This window comes from Heteronotia binoei, chromosome 4, assembly GCF_032191835.1.
Source record: "Heteronotia binoei isolate CCM8104 ecotype False Entrance Well chromosome 4, APGP_CSIRO_Hbin_v1, whole genome shotgun sequence".
Lineage (NCBI taxonomy): Eukaryota > Metazoa > Chordata > Lepidosauria > Squamata > Gekkonidae > Heteronotia > Heteronotia binoei.
In genome coordinates this window covers 131,999,989-132,018,923 of record NC_083226.1, presented here as the reverse complement: position 1 = coordinate 132,018,923, position 18,935 = coordinate 131,999,989, and the positions used below count along the sequence as shown (strand labels likewise).

The 18,935-nt window shown below is 39.4% G+C and overlaps 1 protein-coding gene across 1 annotated transcript in view; it reads left to right on the top strand.

Moving 5' to 3' along the window:
* The window catches only part of MSH3 (mutS homolog 3), a 118,524-nt gene that overhangs the window by 65,875 nt on the left and 33,714 nt on the right, over positions 1–18,935 (top strand). The window contains exons 13-14 of the mRNA XM_060235766.1: positions 4,185–4,317; positions 18,351–18,538. Of these exons, the coding sequence (XP_060091749.1) occupies positions 4,185–4,317; positions 18,351–18,538 (321 nt within the window). The remainder of the gene's footprint in view (positions 1–4,184; positions 4,318–18,350; positions 18,539–18,935) is intronic.

The window sequence follows — 18,935 nt, the reverse complement described above, 5'->3', positions numbered from 1 at the left end:
AGGCACAGCTTAAAATGCAAAGAGGGTGGAGCAGAGGCACTCCTAAGCAGTCAGCAGCAATCACTCTCAATCTCTTTCACCTTTAGCCCACTCAAGCAAACAAACAGCAGTTCCCCAGCTATGACAACTCCGAATTTAGGCAGTCCCACAAACCTCAGAATTAAGTCTTTCAAAACTCAGAAATTCTCTGCAACTTCTCCAGCTGTTTCAGCTATCAGAGCTGCTCTGCTTTGTTCTGCTCCTCTCAGACCTCTGTGAGATGTACCTCCAAATAAGAGACAATATCAGAACTTTTGTAAATATTGTAGAATATTACGAAAGTCATGCAGAAAAGCAAGTAGCATTATTCTTTGCAAATTCAGAGAAAGCGTTTGACAATTTAAACTGGGACTTTATGTTTGCAGTAACGGAGATGGAATTGGGAGAAAGCTTTATTAGAATGATAAAAGCAATATACACTGAACAATGTGCAAGGCTATGTATAAATGCAGACCTTTATAGAAGATGTGATAATTAGCAAAGGCACAAGACAAGGTTGTCAGCTTTCCGCATAGTTGTTTATAATGACTCTTGAAATATTACTGATGCAGATTCAAGAAGACAAAGAAATAGAAGGATTAAAAATAAAAGGATTTACTTACAAATCTAGAGCATTTGCAGATGACATAATGTTTATAAATGAAAACCCCATATAAGTTACACCTTTGTTGTTAGCTAAAACACAAGAATATGGGGAGTTGGCAGGACTTTGTATTAATAAAGAAAAATCAAAATTTCTATGCAAAAATATGCAATTAAATAAGCAACAAGAATTACAGAGACTAACGGGTTGTGAAGTTACATCCAAAGTAAAATATTTGGGTGTGGAGATAACAATGAAGAATATTGATTTATTTAAAAATAATTATGAGAAGCTATGGCATAAAATGGATGAAGATATGTTAAAATGGAACAAACTTAATTTGTCATTGCTGGGTAGAATTGCTGCAATTAAAATGAATATTCTACCAAGAATAATGTATTTGTTTCAAACTATTCCCATTGTGAAAGAAAGTGTCAGAACTTGAAGAACGTCAAACGAGGCTCATAATTCTGGTTAAAGTCTAAGCATTTATTGAGAACTGTGTTCAGGTAGAAGACGAGTTGATTCTGATAACGAGTTCAGCAGTGGTTAGATTCTTTAAGCTATTCTAGTTACAATAACAAACTGGTTCCCACCCTTCAGGAGGCCCTTTTCGGTTTCCAAGGCTCCTTATCGGGAGAGGAGAGGGGGAGGTAGAGCTTCAAAGGGTACTGGTAGATGTTTCCCAGGGACTCCCCGTCACCCTCCAGTGATCACAGTTTGCTTGGAATGCAAAGCATTTGTACACGATGCTAGATACAGAGCTGGCCATTTCTGAACAGTTACAATATGGATTCAGCTAGGCTAAACAGGCACAACAGTCATAAGGTTCAACAATTGCAAGTTCTGACAGAAAGTAAACAATTTGATAAATGGTGAAGGAAAATTTCAGAATTTGTGTGGGCTGGGAAGAAACCAAGGATTAAAATCAAAGTTTTGACAGATGCAAAAGAGAGAGGTGGATTTCAACTACCGAATTTAAAATTATATATAGAAGCAGTTTGTTTGGTGTGGATAAAAGAATGGATAACGCTGTTAAACAAAAAACTCTTAGTGTTGGAAGGTCACGGAAACAAATTTGGCTGGCACGCGTATTTGTACTATGGAAAAAAGAAAATGGACGGTTTCTTCTCTCACCATTATATAAGAAATAACTTGTTAAATAGATGGATGAAGTACAAGAAATATGGGGATGAGAGGAAACCGTTATGGATAGTGCCGGCGGAAGTAATTAAAATAACGGCTGAAACAGGTGAAGAAAAGTGGTTGTCATATAATCAGTTGGCAAAGTAGAATTGAAAACTGCTGAAGAGTTGAACAATAAATATGATTGGTTCCAAATGCAACAAATTAAGAGCTTGGTCGATAATGATATTAAAACTGAAGGGATAATAAAAGAGCAAACGGAAATGGAAATAGTTCTGCTTGGAGATAATGAAAAATTAATTTCAAAAATATATAAATTACTGTTAAAATGGTCTACGGAAAATGAAGTAGTGAAATCTCAAATGATTAAGTGGGCAATTAATGTAAATAAAGAAATGCAGATGGAAGCTTGGGAACACTTGTGGAAAAATTCTATGAAGCTTTCGACGTGTCATAGTATTAAAGAGAACTTTTACAATGATGTACAGATGCTACATGACTCCTAAAAAATTGGCAAAGATGAATAACAAGATGCCAGATGTTGGAAACGTAAAAAACATGAAGGTTCTTTCTACCATATGTGGTGGACTTGTGAAAGGGCGAAAAAGTATTGGCAGATGATTCAGCAAGAAATTACTAAGATCTTGGGATATGAATTTAAGAAAGGTGCAGAGACTTTTCTGTTGGGATTACAAATGGAGAAATTTCCAAAAGAAGATAGAACTGTGATTTGGTACTTGCTTTCAGCAGCTAGGACACTATATGCGCAGTTGTGGAAGCAAGAAAAAATACCAGAGAAATGGGATTGGATTATAAAAGTTATGACATGGAGTGAAATGGACAAATTAACAAGAACATTAAGAGACTTAAGATTTAGAAGTTTTTAAGACAGAATGGGAAAAGTTTAGAAGATATGTAAAAAAAGAGTGGAAAATAAAAGGACATTGGACAATTTTTGATAATGATTAAGTTTTAGAAGAATAATATGTTTTTGTTTTAATAGTTAAGGGTACCTTTAAATATTAGCATTATAAGTAAATAACACCGGCGGGGCTCAAGTAACGGGGGGAGGGGTGGGTAGAAAGTAATATATGGGGTAGATAAAAGAAGTTATTAAGATTTAAGAAATAATTTTGTTACCATATGTTACCAATAAAATTGTTTTAACCTGTAAAAAAATAATTGGGAAAAACCTGAGGAAAATTTTAAAAACCCAAAATGAAAACTAAAGGTACAAAAATATTTACAGAAATCAAGGGATAAAATATTTACAGAAATCAGCAGCTGAAGCGGTATGAGCCCAGAACCAACAAAAAGACCTATGTGGAAAAGCCCTCTTTTTAGGCTTTGGTTGATTATTTTTTTAAATGATGCATTTTAAGTAGCTACTTTAAATGTCCTATGGGTTTTTAAATTATGTTTTATTTTGTGAGCCACCTCAGGCAGGCTCAGGCAGTTTCCCTGAAGAAGGAGCATAACAATTTTCTAAATAAAATAGTGTAGACTAGGAGACCCCAGTTGAAACCAGTATTCAGTGAAACTTTTCAGGGTGAACTTGGGCCAATTGCAATCTCTCAGCCAAACCTGCCTCACAAGATGGTTGTAAGGATTAAAAGGAGGACGGGGAACCAATTTTGCAAACTGCTTTGCATTATCATTGTCTTTAAGCAAGACAGACCTAGTGCGTGTAGCCTTCGAGTAGTTCCAGATACTGATGATGCACTTGAAGAGATTTTAGCTGGGAATTGTGGGTAACTACTAATGGTGTTCTGTGAGTTTGAGTGCTGGAACAGTCCCATTGATTGTGACTCCTTGGTGCCCATCTAACCTTGTCATTCACTTCTCAATTTCATAGAGTGAACTATAATTTCAGGAGTGCTAGACTAGCATAAATGCTCTTACACCTTAATGCTCAGTTGTAGACAACAGATTGTATGGTATATTCTAGATGGTACCTAGGAGCATGTAAATAAATGTAGCAGTAATTTTATGACATAACATTTTTACATTTAATACGCAGAATAAACAATGCTTACATTCCTCTCCCTTTCAGTATTATCCTATGATATGGTCTCAAGGAATGTTAAAGAGCATCCATTCTGAAACTAGATCTGGTCAGTGATTACTTGGAAAGACCATCTTGCAACCTTATGAATACCAGTTCACATTCCATGATCAGAAGAAAGATAGGATGTAAATGTAAATACTAAAGAAGTTCATGTAGCATTATATCCAAGATATCAAGAGGAACAAGCATGAGTCAGGATTATATTTGGTTTGATTACTAACAAACTTACTCTTTGGAAAATTTTGACAATTATTTTCTAGTAGTACGTTTAACAGATTTGTTTAACAGCTTCGATGTTTTACAGAATGCTTGTGCTTTTTAGAAAAAGATTACTTTTTTTCTTTTCAGTGACATTGATTCTCGACTTGATGCAGTGTCTGAAGTTCTCATGTCCGAATCAAGCATCCTTGGTCAAATTAAGCCACTCCTATGTAAGATGCCAGATGTTGAAAGAGGACTCTGTAGCATTTATCACAGAAAGGTAAAAAAATGAAACTACAACCCATCAAAGCAATATACTGTTATTTTTACATATGATTTTCATAGGCAATATCTATTAAAAAATTTTCTGGAATTAAGGCAGGATATAATTGGCAACATCTTCACTTTTAGCAACATTATGCTTAATGGCAGTCCTAAAGAAAATCTTGTGACTGTACAGATGAATCAGTATTGGCTGTTGAGTAAAATGCCTTTGTAGACTACAAAGCAACAGTTCGTAAGCTACAGTTTTATTGCACATTAATATGGTGCAGTTCAGAGTTAGCTTATACTATATATGTGTGTGTATACACACACACACATATATGCGTACTTTTAGCTTTGTAATTTTAGTTTTTAGAAATCTGAGATAAAATACAAGTCAACAAACAGTAACCACTATTCTCAGTAACCCAGGATAGCCCAGTCTTGAGAGATCTTAAAAGTTAAGCAGGGCCAGCTCTGGGAGACCTCCAAGGAATATCAGATTTGTGATGTGAAGGCAGGCAATGGCAAACCACCTCTGAATGTCTCTTGCCTTGAAAACACGGCAGGGTCCTTGAAAATCACAGAATTTTGGGGATACTTTATAGATTGTAAAGAGATTAAAATAAATAACTATTGCAAAATGTGCAAAGAAACTGAGGAAGAAATCTTGTTTTTTAGAAAGAAAATTTCATTGCCTAGTTTGGAAAATAGTTACCAAATAAATACCGTTCTTATAGATTTATTTCACCTGTTTCTCTTCACGGCTTCTAAATAGTACTATTTAAAATGTATTTTGTGCCTGCAGATTGAATAATCATCACTCTAACTATGCATAGGTTTTATGACAGCTTGAACTAAATTCACTCGTTATATATTAAATAAAAACATAGTTGTGTATCATAAAGCTTATTTATTTTATGTGTTTAAGGTAGTATGTACTGACATTTATGTGAGACTTGTAATGCAACACCATCTGCACAAATTATGTAGTAAATCCTTCTTTGCTCTACAGATGACCCTTCTGAGTTGCATATTCTCAACACAATGCAGGCAGATTGATGGCAATTATAGTGTATAGTATAGTTGATACAGGCCAGGATTCAAAGGGACAGGCGCTTCTGTGTGTGTACCAAGATTTCTCAGATGATCTGCACTACTAGTACCTGTGAAAAACTGCTTCCAAGGGCCTTCTGAGCAGCTTCCACTGCAGTACGAGTGCTGCATGCTGAAAAAGAAATCAGAAAGGTCTTAGGACAGTCACATAAGCACTTGGTTATGCCCCTTTGGTATTCTGGCTTACCACCTCTGTGTGTGTGTTTGTATTTTATATGTATATATATATTTGCTTTGGCAGCACATATACTAAAATTAGAAGCCTATGTTCTGACTAGAAGCTACTCTACACCTGTCAAATTTGGAGACAGATGATCCCAGTTTAATTCTTAGTGGGAGGTGTCATGTCTGATGAGTGAGTCCCTTCAATAGTTAAATATGGTTATAAGTAAGAATATCAAGATACTCCCCCTGGTATTCCTCTCCTAAGGTCAGTGAATTATTGACTACCTGACACTGAGGTGTCATTACAGGCCTTCTTTGAGAAGGGAGCAATTGAAAGGGTTATGGACCCTCCAGAGGGTTTTTAATCTCACCTATTCCTGGTGGAGAAAAAGATGGAGGGCTTAGGCCTATCCAGGATCTCACGGTTTTGAATGCATTCCTTTCTGTTTCAAAGTGCTGAATGATTTTGTTGTCCTCAGTTATTAAAATTGGATTTGTGCTTCATCATTATTGGTTTGAAAGATTCCTACTTTCATATCACTGTTCATTACCAACACTTTAAGTATATTTTCACTGTGGCTTCCAGGTTTTTCAATATACTGTTTTGCCATTTGGGCTCCCAGGGTCTTTACAAAGTATATGGTCTCTGTGATGGCATACCTACATGTCACTAGCAGGGAACCAGGTAGGGCCTTTACTGGCTGCCACCACTCTGGTATGGGTCTGTTTGGGGGGGCTCAGAACACACACACACCCTGTCTTCCTTCTTAACACCTATCTGTGACTGAAGAAACATGAGGACCCAGGTAGTATAGCAACAACAGGTTTATTGTAAGTGTTCAAGAAGAAACAAGTGGGTTGTAAAAACTTTTAGTGCAACAGTGGAAATGGAAAACAAACAATAAAGGTGGTATAAAGCAAAATAACAGCCCTAACATGACTAGCTATATGTTCCCTTCCTCTAATACCAACAGATGCATCACTCCTTCTTTCCAGCCCCAGCCTTTCCAGAGAGAACCCTGCTGACTGCAGCCTCTCCACAGAGAACACTTCCTAGGCCTTTTATTCTTTCCTCTCTGGTTTCTACTGGGCAAGTTTTCCCTCCAGAACTGCTGCCTACCTGATCAAAGGGACACAAGGGATGTTGGGAAATGTAGGCTCTAGCTACTCTAACACAGGCTTCCTTGGAGCCTGTAGGCCTCACTAGGCCTAAGATCATGACACTATGTCTTCAAGATTGTACTGTCTTCCCTTACCCTGATTATTGGGTCCTAGTGGCCATTCTTAGGGAAGAACTCCTGGCACAAAGCTCTAGTGAGAGCCAGTATGGTATACTAATTAAGAGTGGCAGATTCTAATCTAGAGAACCGGGTTTGAGTCCCCACTCTTCCACATGAAGCCAGCTGGATGATCTTGGGTCAGTCACAGCTCTCTCAGACTACCCCAACTACCTCACAGGGTGTCTGTTGTGAGTAGAGGTAGGAAAGGCTGCTCTGAGGCTCCTTTGGACAATGAAAAGTGGGATATAAAAAAAACCCAAGTCTTTTCTTCTTCTCCGTTAGTGACTTGTCAATGCCTAGGCCTTCTTGTTATTGGGAGAAACCTAGAATGATCCCCTCTCAGGGGGTACAGTTTATTGGGGCCATTCTTGAGTCTGCAACAGGCAAGGGATTATTGTCATTTGCCTTGTAATCACTTTACATTCTTGTTTCCAAACAGAGGGTCACATCCTACGCCTTCTGGGCTTAATGGCTCCTACTATGGCTGTTACCCTTTATATGCAGACTCTGTTACTGCAGTATTGTCCCACTTCTGACCTCACATCCATACCCACTGGCATAAATTCTCTATTCCTAGGCCTGTGGTTCAATTCCTAAATTGGTGGTGCCTCCCATAAAACGTATCCCACGATATCAGTTTGGTATTCCTGAGCACGAGGTTACCTTAACTATAGATGCCTCACTGCTTGCTTTGGGGATGGGGGAGGCTTGTTGTAAGGGCTTTTTGGCCCAGGGTACTTGGTCCACTTAGGAGAGGCTGTTTCATATTACTGTTTTAGAGCTGTGCACAGTACATCATGCCCTTCTCTGCTTTGACGATATCCTTCTAAACTGTTCCATCCTAGTCCAAATGGTCAATTCTGTCATGTTTTATGTGAACAAATAAGAGAGCATGAAATTCTCAAGCTGCTGTGCCAGAAAGCTTTGGCCGTCTGGGTACATGTTATTCATATATCTGGGGTCCTTAACAAGGAAGTGGATATATTGAGCAGGACATTGTCCTGCATGCACAAATGGTCCATCAAGGACACCTATATGGAGCTGGTGTTTTTTTTGTTGGGGGTTCCGAAATGTAGACCTATTAGCTACAAGGACGTATTCCAAAGCTCCCAGGTTTTGTTCCAGGGCAGGGAGAGATCAGAGTTCAATTGGGGATACTTTGCAGATCCCTTGGTAGGGGGCCCTGCTTCATGCTTTCCGTTCATTTCTACTACTTATCAGAGTTATAGAAAGGTCAGTACAAAGAGTACACACATGATTTTGATAGTCCCTTTTTGGTCTTGCCAGCATTGGTTCTCAGCCCTAGAAGGCATGGCTCAGAGTCAGTTTCTCTGATTTCCAAACATCTCAGATCTGGTGAGTGTTAGCCAAGTATTACTACACCATGATGTCAGTCACCTAAGCTTGACCACATAAAGGCTCCAGACTGAGCTCTGATATTTTCACAGGAGAATAAGATCCTTTCACATTCACAGTAACCATCCACTAGAAAGGCTTACCATCTTAAATAGAAACATTTTTCTGAATGGTATAGTGATAAGGATTTTACCTCTGCTAGGGTGCTTCTGCAGGCCATCTTACTAGCTTTTCCTTTAGGTCTGAGGTGCTGACCTACTCCTCTCCAAAGTCACACTTGGTGGTTATTTCCCGTTATCATCTGGGATTAGATGGTAAATCGGCCTTTTTACACTGATTGTCTGAAAAATTCCTGAAAAACTTATTCAGTCTCTACCTCCTTGGGATCTGTTGGTACACCAGTGGCCTTGTCCCTAGTACTTTCACATCTAATGTTCAAAAAACCCTTCAATCCTTTGGCTACTTGCCCTGTGACTAAATTGTCCATAAAAGTCTGCTTTTTAGTAACCATGACCTCCATTTGTAGGATCATTAAGTTGGCTACATTGTGTATGGATCATCCTTTCCTTAAGGGTTTTCCCAAAAGTGAGGGCCTCAGACCCAGCATTCAGTTCCTACCCAAAGTTGTGTCTAGATTCCATCTGTCTCAGGAGATACTTCTACCAGTATTCTTCCTTCTGCCAGAATCAGAGAATGAGAAGGCCTTGCACAGTTTAGATGTGAGAAGGGCTTTATTGTTTTACTTAATGAGAACCTAGAGTTTTAGAAAGAACAAGACACTTTGGAGGTTTTTTGTTGGCCCTAATATGGGTAAAAGACTTCATGCCAGACTCTGGTGGATTGTGAATACAATCGCCGGTTGGCTGCTGCAAGACGCCTTTTGGAGAAGCTCTGACAATTTAAGGTTTTATAACCTTTTATCTTCTCCTGGTAGGCCCTTTTGATATAAATTTCAATCCAGATTGGCTGTTTACATTCTTTTCTCGGCACTCAGTCAAGACCACAGAAGATAAACATGTATAATTGAATATTTTTAATGTGTGCCTATCAGTCTCTAATCCTCATTATACCTCCTTGTGGGTAGAGCATTTTGCCTTGTTACAATTTGCCAACAATAATATAAATACTGGCTTGTGCCTATAAAATAAACTGGACTTGACTGGGAAGAAAGGAAAGTCTCTACTTAACTCTCCTTGCCTCTTATCTTGAAGGTACTACCGGCACTTGTGAAGGTGTTGTAATTTGCTGTGCTAATTAAGCAAATAGCAGACAGTTGTGCTGGGTGAACTGCTTTAAATCAGGCAACATTTGGCAGTGTCCAGCAGTGTTAACACACAAAGTGTCAGTTTATGAAGAGAAGACGTGCTAATTTATGAAGGGAGAACTTTGAACTTCTGGGCTGTAATTAACCTGAAAGTTAGACCAAAATGGGGGCCTTAAAGAGACCACGTAGTGGTGAAGAAGAGGAGATAAACACACCAGCTTGCAAACAGACCAAAATGAATGAATTCTTTCCCCTGAAAGACAAGCTTGCTTACAGTGTATCAGTGTCAAATCGTTTTGCAGCATTAGTTGATTTGGAAGGGGAAGAGCTAGGGTCCCAGCATGATACAACTGGAAGTCAGAGCAGGAGAAGGTGTAACCATATATCTGCTGAGGCAAATGGAATGAATGATGACCTAACAGCTAACTTAATTGAACTGACGGCCCACACTGTGACTTCCATATATACTTTTCTGACTCTCATGAACGATCGTCTTGAAAGTCTGACTAGGGCCATCTTACAACTCAGGAAGAAAGTCCAGTCAAACCCCAAAACAGGCAATCTAAATATGCTCACTCTTGGAACAACGTGAGGCCAGGGAGAGGCAGCATGGGAAGGAGAGCTCCCTCTCTAGATATGAGCCTCCCACAAGATCTCAAGAACAGCATTTAGTACTACAACCTATTAAGATTACCATGATGGTTTGTAGTCATTTCTTGAGAATCCAGAAAATGAACATTGATTTGGAGGAGGTAGAGAATAGCACCAATGCTACTCAAGTTTATAGAGTGGTACTTACATTTAAAAGTTCAAGGATACCTTGCAGGGTACTCATGCACAGAAACTATTTAAGACACCATGGAATTTTTCTATCCATGTATTTATTAACACAATTATAAATCCACTAATGATCAGAATAACAAACGATCATATGCAAGGAGAGAAGGATAGTCAAGACCTGATGATGGAAACTGAGGGCTGGCCTCAGGAGCCTGGGATGAAAGTGGATCTTACTCCAGTAGTAGAGCCAGAGAGGCACTGTGAAGAAGAAGACAATGACTGGCTGGAGAATACAGTAGAAATAGAGTTGCTACACAACTTTGCAACTCTTCCAGCAGACAATCGGACGTTTATAATCTTCAGATTAGGGAAATTATATGACAAACTATCAGGTGTTAAAATTGTATCCTCCAGGAAGGAAATGGCAGAAGGCAAGTAGGATCCAGAGAAACCATGCAAATTAATCAGATCATAGTGCCATGTCCCCTCCCCGGCCAGCTGTTTCTGCTCCAACTCAGCATCCAGCGAATTTGGAGCCAAAAATTGGAACCAATTCCACCCTGAGGAAGGATATTGACAACAGAAGCCATGTTATCACCTCAGAAGACCATAAAGAAATTACCCCTTCTACCTGTTGCCCTTTCCCTAATGCAGCAACGAATGGAATCAGAGATGATTACTGGAGCTAATTCTACCAACAAAACTAATGATGCAATTTCAGGGAGCCATAAGTAAATTACCTGTGAGATGCACACAAGACAACAACCCCGTAGACAGAATGAATTTGTTTTCCAAGTTTCCCATAAGACTGGAAATTATGGATTTGGATTTAGACTGACTAAAATCAGGTCAGGGTAAGAATAGCCTCCTCATTGCCCAATCACTATAACATCATGGAATATAATGGGCTGGGCTTCAAGAAAAAAGGAACAGGATTCAACACATTTCATGAGGAAATTTGATGTTATAATGCTGCAGGAGACATGGTGCACATACTCTTTGGTCTTAGAGGGATACGACATATATGAGATTCAGGCTGAACCCTCAGCGCATGGCAGAGCAAAGGAGGGACTAGGTATTTTGATTTCTACTACTTTGAAAGCTAAGATTATTTAGCTTCCTTCCCTTGACTCAATAGCGATGGCCTTAGTTCTGAAATTTAAGGAAGCAGTCTGTTTAGTAATAAATGTTTATATCTCTCCTTGTAAAACTAAAGCTCAAATAGAACAGGTATGGAAAGATTTGGAAAACTATATCCAGCAATTGATTAGAACAAAACCCACTGCTTATGTACTGGTAGGAGGGGATTTTAATGCTAGACTAGGTAAAAATGATATGATTTTATTTAATAGATGTGATACCTGCCCTCCAAGCTCAGAAACACACTATTTTCCTTATAACAGACTGTCTAAAGATCTACGAAGTAATTTCGCTGGCTTTATGCTTACGTGCATGGCCAATGTAATGAACTTGGGTATTCTAAATTGTTCTCATATAAATGACCATCCTGGGGAATACACCTATTGGCCTGGGACAAAGCTAAGTGTGATTGATTATATGTTAATCTCAGAGAATTTAGCTCAATTTGTTGATTCATTCGAAATTGCCACATATTGTGGAGGGGACCATATGCCCCTTCCTTTAACCATGTCAATCTATTGCATACATCCGAGAATTGTGGACAGGTACAAGTGTGTTACTGAGAATGGGGAAAGATATATTAGGATAGCCTGGGATGATAGAATGAAGGAAAGTATGCAGAACCTCCTCAAGCAAGAAACTACAATTGAGACAAAAGTTATGATTCTCTTGAAGGATGGGGAAGAGATTATTACATTATATGAAGCTCTTACAGAGCAACTGCTATTGCTGATAAAAGGACAGCCCCTTGTCTCCAATAGAAGAGCTGGGGGGAAAAGAAACAACTGGTTTGATACAGAATGTTTACAGGCCAAAAAAGAACTTGGCATTATGTATCTAAATTATAGGGCAGACTCAAACATAATTGATAAAGAACAACAAAAGATACAAAAACTTAAATATAAAAAGCTGATAATCATGGAAAAAATGAGGCCAGGGATTTAGCTTGGCTCCAGTTGGAACAGGCTGTAAGATTAAAAAATCCATCACTCTTGGAAACTGGTATCCAATGGCCTTAAGAGACCCACCTCCCAGATCTCCAATGCGATTATGCCAGAGGCTTGGGAGAATTATTATAAAGAACTATATGGATCAACAGAGTATCCGCCTCCTTTAATGGAGATTTCAGAGAATCTACCAGAATGGCCACCTGTTGAACCATCAGAGGTAAAATCCTTAATTATGTCTTTAAAGTTAAAAAAAATCCTGGCCTTGATCTAACCCCTGCAGAGTTAATGAAAGAAAATATACACTGGTGGGCCCCGCTGCTTGCCAAGCTATTTACTACAATAGATAAAACCATAAGAATTCCTAAAGACTGGGACACTGGAGTTATAGTGCCCATCTACAAAAAGGGCAATAAAAAGGACCCAACTAATTACGGGCCAATTAGCCTCCTAAGTATACCAAGTAAGATCTATGCCAGTCAACTGAAAGAGAAATTGAATGAATGGATCGAGCAAAATAATATTCTTGGGTTGGAACAGGCTGGTTTTAAATCAGGTTGTTCTACACTAGATCATTGTGTAGTCCTAGATCATCTAATATCTAAATACTCTGCTAATACTTCCTCCACCTTATATGCAGCCTTCATAGATTTTAAATCTGCCTTAGACCTCATACATTGGGATCTTTTATGGGGAAAGCTGAAGGATATGGGAGTGAACGGGAGATTATTGGCCCTAATAAAAACCTTATACAGGAACACTAAGATCAGAGTGAGAACAGACTCCCAAGGCCATCTTACAGAAGCCATAAATGTAGAAAAGGGAGTCAAACAAGGCTGTATTTTGGCCCCTTCCCTATTTAACCTGTTTATTAACGATCTGTGGAATCATCTAAACTGCCCAGAGGTGCATGCTCCTAAAATTGCTGAGAAACATATCCCTCTTCTCTTATATGCTGACGATGCGGTGCTGATTTCTAGGACCCCTGTCGGTCTTAAACAAGCTATGAAAATCTTAGTTCAATACTGCCATTCTAATTATATTAAAATCAGTTACCAGAAGTCAAACGTTTTAGTCTTTGCTAATAAACCCAGGACATATCATTGGCAAATCAACTCAGTAGAAGTTGAGCAAGTTTGCTGTTTCAAATATTTGGGAGTAGTTTTTCAATCCTCCGACTTCAGAAAGGCACATGTGGATCATGTCATAATGAATGCGACTAGAAGTACTGGGGCAACAGAGAAATTTTTCTGGAACTTGGGGACGGAATGTAGCTGCAGCAGTTAAGATCTTTAAGGCCAAATCTCTTGCCAACTACTATATGGAGCCCCTTTGACCATATCGCCACATAAGACACACTGTCAAGTGTTCAATCTAAGGCATGTTCTTCAAGCCCCACCCAGTGCTTCAAACGCTTTCATACGAGTGGAAACTGGTATGGTCACCTTACAGGCCTGTTTATGGATTGCTGTCTTTCTATATTGGTACAAACTAATGACTAACCCTACTGGGCTAATGAGCCTGGTAATGAAAGACTCCTTGACACTTTACTGGATTAGAGAAACCGAGCTTAAATTAGTTTATTATGGGTTTATGATGTAGTTGAAAGGTAGTGTAGTTAAACCCTTCTTTAAACAAAGGATTCTAGATATCAAAAGACATGATTTGTCCCAGATTAAATGGCACAAGAAACCTGAATCGAATAGTTCTGATGCCATACTTGCAGAATTTAGACAAACCTGATTATAGAAGAGTCTTCACACTCATGAGAGCGAATATGCTCCCTTCAGCGGTCACAGAAGGTAAATACAAAAGGCGCTCCTATGAGGAAAGGTTATGTATCTGCGGAGATGGGAGGATAGAGACAAGAGAGCACATTCTCTTTGAATGTAAACTTTATCAGAACATTCGCTTGACTTATATTGCTCCTATTTGTGACCAGTTCCTGGGGAGAGATTTTAGCTTTTATCTAGTTAAGATTTTAGCGGATAGGAACCAGGAAATTACTATGAAGGCTGCAACGTTTGCTGTACAAGCCATAAGATTCCGTAAACAACTAACGGATAAAAACATTTAAATGTCTACAAAATATTTTAATTTATGTTTTATAACTAGAAATGGAAACTGAAATTTTTATGTATAATATTTTATATTGTGCCCAAGTTCAATTGTATACCTTGGTTTTTTACCTATTTTCTTTCTTTTTGGATAGGTCTCTGAACATATGAAACTAAACTTGACTTGAATACAATCCGAGAATATTATGACCTGGCCAAGCTTCCTTGTCCTTTTGAGTTTGGGCTCATTCCACCAGGGCAAAGACATCTTTGGCTGTCATGTTATGCTGCTCGATGGGTTTCTGACTGTATTAAACAAAATGAATGAATGAATGGAGTTCTGTTGCTGGAGATTTGTTGAGCAGTAACTGACACATTTATGTATCACTGTGCCCTAGATCAGCATGCAAGTAGAGAGGCGTTAGTGGGCAAAGTTGCTGTCCTTATTCAAATGATGAGGGCATTTCCCACTTTCAGGTCATTAGCTTGTGAGAATCCCCATGTGGAACTGAACAGAAGATTAACAATGAAAACAAGGTTGCACTTAGCTGTAACTATTGTTCATCAAGGAACTTCTGTGCAGGCACGCATACCCTCACTCCACCCCTGCTGCATGCTCTCTCTTGGGTTCATTGATGCTTGAGGTACTAAGGGTGCAGATGCTGGTGATCCGGAGCACGTGACCATTTGGGTGGGAGCTATCTCTTCCTGCTCTGGCTAATAGCTTTTAGGTGTAAAAACCTCTCTTCAGCATGCCCTTTCTGTGCCTTCACAGAAGATCTTTGATGAACAGTAGTTACAGGTAAGTGCAACCCTGTTTGTTTGTGAGGGTTTGGGGACATTCATTCTAAAAAAGAATGTTGAACTTATCATGAAAATTCCTTTGAGGCAGAGAAAATATCTTATTATGGGAAGGAACAGTAAAATCAATGCAGAGGCAACTTAGCATGAGATATCCAAAAGCAGTATTTTCCATGCTTGGTGGAAATTGTTGACATTTTGTTTGTGCTTGTAATATCTGGTCAAAAGCTGCATCAGTTATTTTACTGTGTCTTATAAATGTAGAAGCTGATGTCCATATGGGTGCCTTGCATATTTCCTTTACTGGAGTTGACATTGAATGCTGTTGTCATGGAGTGGGCTGTAATTTTTTGTGGTACAGGATGTCTTTGTGTCTGATATGCAGTAATGATGCACCATCTGAGCCATCTGCTCATTGTTGACTTGGATGACTTCTTACGCACAATCAGAAGGTGAAAGGATACCAAAAAAAATCAAATTGCCTAGTAAATTCTCCTCTGACCTGTGAAGGTCTTCCAAAAATCCAGCATATTCCAGATTTTCTGTGGAGTTGACTGTGTTTAGGGCAGAAGAATGGAAAGCATACTTCCTAAAACTGGTGGAAGTGAAGTGAAAGTTTAATAGATATTAATGGGAGATTATTTCTAAAGATGACCTTGTCCTACCAGACAGGGCTCCTAATTTTGAAGACCCTAAATGCTGAAGCCACCACTGTCATGAATAGTACTTTGAGTGTTAAGAATTTCAGTGAAGCAAATGGTTCAAATGGAGGATCACAGACAGCTAATTCTACTGTCATGGAAGCTGGTTTACTGGAAGGTTCATCTGAGACACTCACATACCCCTTAGAAAACATGTGGGTATTTGGGCAGGAGATCCAGTCCAGCTTTTGCCCTGGCTATGGGTCAGAGATGGTGCTGGTCAGAGATGGGCAAACTCTGCCCATGGACATGATATGTGATTGGGTGGTGAGCTTGGGGGGGGGGGGAACCAAAGCAAAAATCATGGGGATCCGTGGTTCAAAACCAAGTTTTTGGTCCATGGTGCTGCCATGAAGCTGTGGATCCATGATTTCTGTGGTGCAAACTCTGCCCATGGACATGATATAAAAATTGATGGTGAGCTTGGGGGGATCCAAAGCAAAAATCATGAGGATCCGTTAAGATCCGTGGTTTGGAAACATGTTTTTCCTCTGTTGTGGCATCACAAATTTGTGGAGGCATGATTTTTCTGGTACTGCCTATAGTCTAAGACAGGATCTACAGCATGATGGTGGTTAGATTTCATTTCACCATAAAAATCATATGAATTCATGAGGATCCGTGCTTTGGAATCCTGTTTTTGCACTGGTGAGGTGCCACAAATCCGTGGACGCATGATTTTTGTGGTCCTGCCTATACTCTAAGACAGGATCTACAGAATAATAGTGGTTTGATTTCATTTCAATGTAAAAATCATATGAATTCATGACGATCCATGTAAATCTGACTTACCCAGACCCAGTTTTTAGAGTATCCAGTTGCAAACACTTTGCAGTTTCGCTTACATGTCCCTTGCAATCCTTAGCTCTTCCCCCTTTCTCCCTCTTTGCCAAAATGCAAGCTGTAACCTCCTTGGGGCAGAGACTTGCCTTATGTTAGTCTGTACAGCACCCTATACAGGAACAAACTATGAATATTATTACCAGTTCTCCTTTTTCAATGTGAGAAGCTCTCTAAATTTTATACTGGCTTGTAAGAAAGACCCACTGAATTTAATGAGACTAGAGGAGAGGGGACCTAAAATTGCAGCTGAGAGTCCTGAACCTTTACTCAGAAGTAAGTTCCACATAGCTCAGCATTTAGTATCAAGTATGTATGCTCGGAACTGTGGGCTTCTTTGCTGCAGATCCCAAACCATTTATGCACTTAAAGAAATGCAAACAGCCTTCAAATCCCTGGAAAGAAATGCATGCCATATTGAGAAGGGAAAACCAACCTGGGTTTTTCTCTTACTGTTCAGGTGAAGATCCTGTGAATTTAGGGGGAGATATTTGTGAGTTTCCTGCATTGTGTAGGGAGTTGGACTACATGACCCTGGAGGTCCCTTCCAACTCTATGATTCTGTGATGCTAGGTTCCTATCCTTTCGCCACTGCTGCACAACTCTAGAGAAGGGAATTTAAACTTTAAACCCTTTCTCTGGTGTGGTGCTGCAGAGGGGCGCACAAAGTTAGTTTTGGCTAGGGTTCAAAATACTCTGGGGCCAGCCCTGCTGAGGCTTCCCCTCCTCATACAACACCCAATGGGGTGTTTAAATGGAATGTGTGTGTCATAGGTCCCTTCATTTTTTGAATGGGGGCACCATTTTTTGGTCCCCCCCTCAAAAATATGTAGATCCGGCCTTGGGTGCTCATCTGTGTTAAGTCTCCCTAACGTGCAGGACCATGACATTGGGATCACATACCTATCCCAAGCAGTGTTCCCTCTAAGCTGAGTTAGTGTGAGCTAGCTCACAGTTTTTTAGCTTCTGACTCACACATTTTTGTCTTAGCTCAGGAAAAATGGCCCCAGAGCAAACTAATTTATGCAGTAGCTCACAACTTTAATGCCAGTAGCTCATGAAGTAGAATTTTTGCTCACAAGACTCCACAGCTTAGAGGGAACATTAATCCCAAGCAAGTGGTATACCTATTCATTGCCTCAGCTGGAGCAGGCTGAGCACGACAGAAGTGGTTTTTGTTTTAAGGTGGATAGTGATCATGGTCAAGAAAAAGGACCAGGAATAAGGAAGGAGAAAAGACTGCCACAGAATGATAAAATAGAGGAGAGAGGCTACTGCAAGCCTGTACTTCTTTCTTAGGCAGAAAATGAATGTGGAATCAGGTGCCCCTCAACCCACCTAAGAAGACAGAATGTTTCAAATTAAAACCTGGCTCCTTGACTGATCGTTGGGCATCACCTCTGCTAAGATGCTATTTCCCTCAAAATGAAAATGTATGCCCTAATTACAGTTGTTACTATTGCTGTCTTAGAGAAGTAGGGAACATATATCTGTGTTGTAGTCAGACTGCAGTAATCTAAATAATATTTCAAAATAAAGTTTTAAGAAACTGTAAGCTACATTGGATTTAAAACCTGAAGGTACAATTACTTTCACTTTCAGTGTTCTGTTCAAGAGTTCTATCTGGTAGTCAGCACTCTGTCTCAATTGGAAGCTGCTATCACAGCACTGATTCCAGCAATACGTTCTCAGGTGAAAGCATCTTTGTTGCAGAAGAGACTCTTGGAAATTCCAGAATTGCTCTGCTCAATGAAAAATTACTTAAATATGCTTAATGAAGAAGCAGCAAAGTAAGTAAACAAAGCACATGATTAGTTACTTAGTATTTTACACAAATGTGTAAAATGTTGGTTTTTAGTGTTTTCTTTTGAAAAAGTTTTTTTTGAAAAAGTTTTAGAAACTTTCAATTTACAAATGATTTCCTTATTTATAAAACTGGTTGTGTTCAGAGGATCTTATCCAGAATCAGTTGGGGAGTGGAGAGGAGAATGTGTTACCTAAAATTCATTTTTGTGATTTCTGTGCAGTCCACATTGGACTGCTCTTGTGCCGATCTCTCTTTTGCAACATTCAGCCCCCTTTTCTCCCGGACTGGCTCCTGCCTACACAGCTGACACGTGATGGGGCAAACACTCCTTCCCTCAGTTCTTTCTTTGCCACCATGGAGATTGGATATCTTCACTCTCT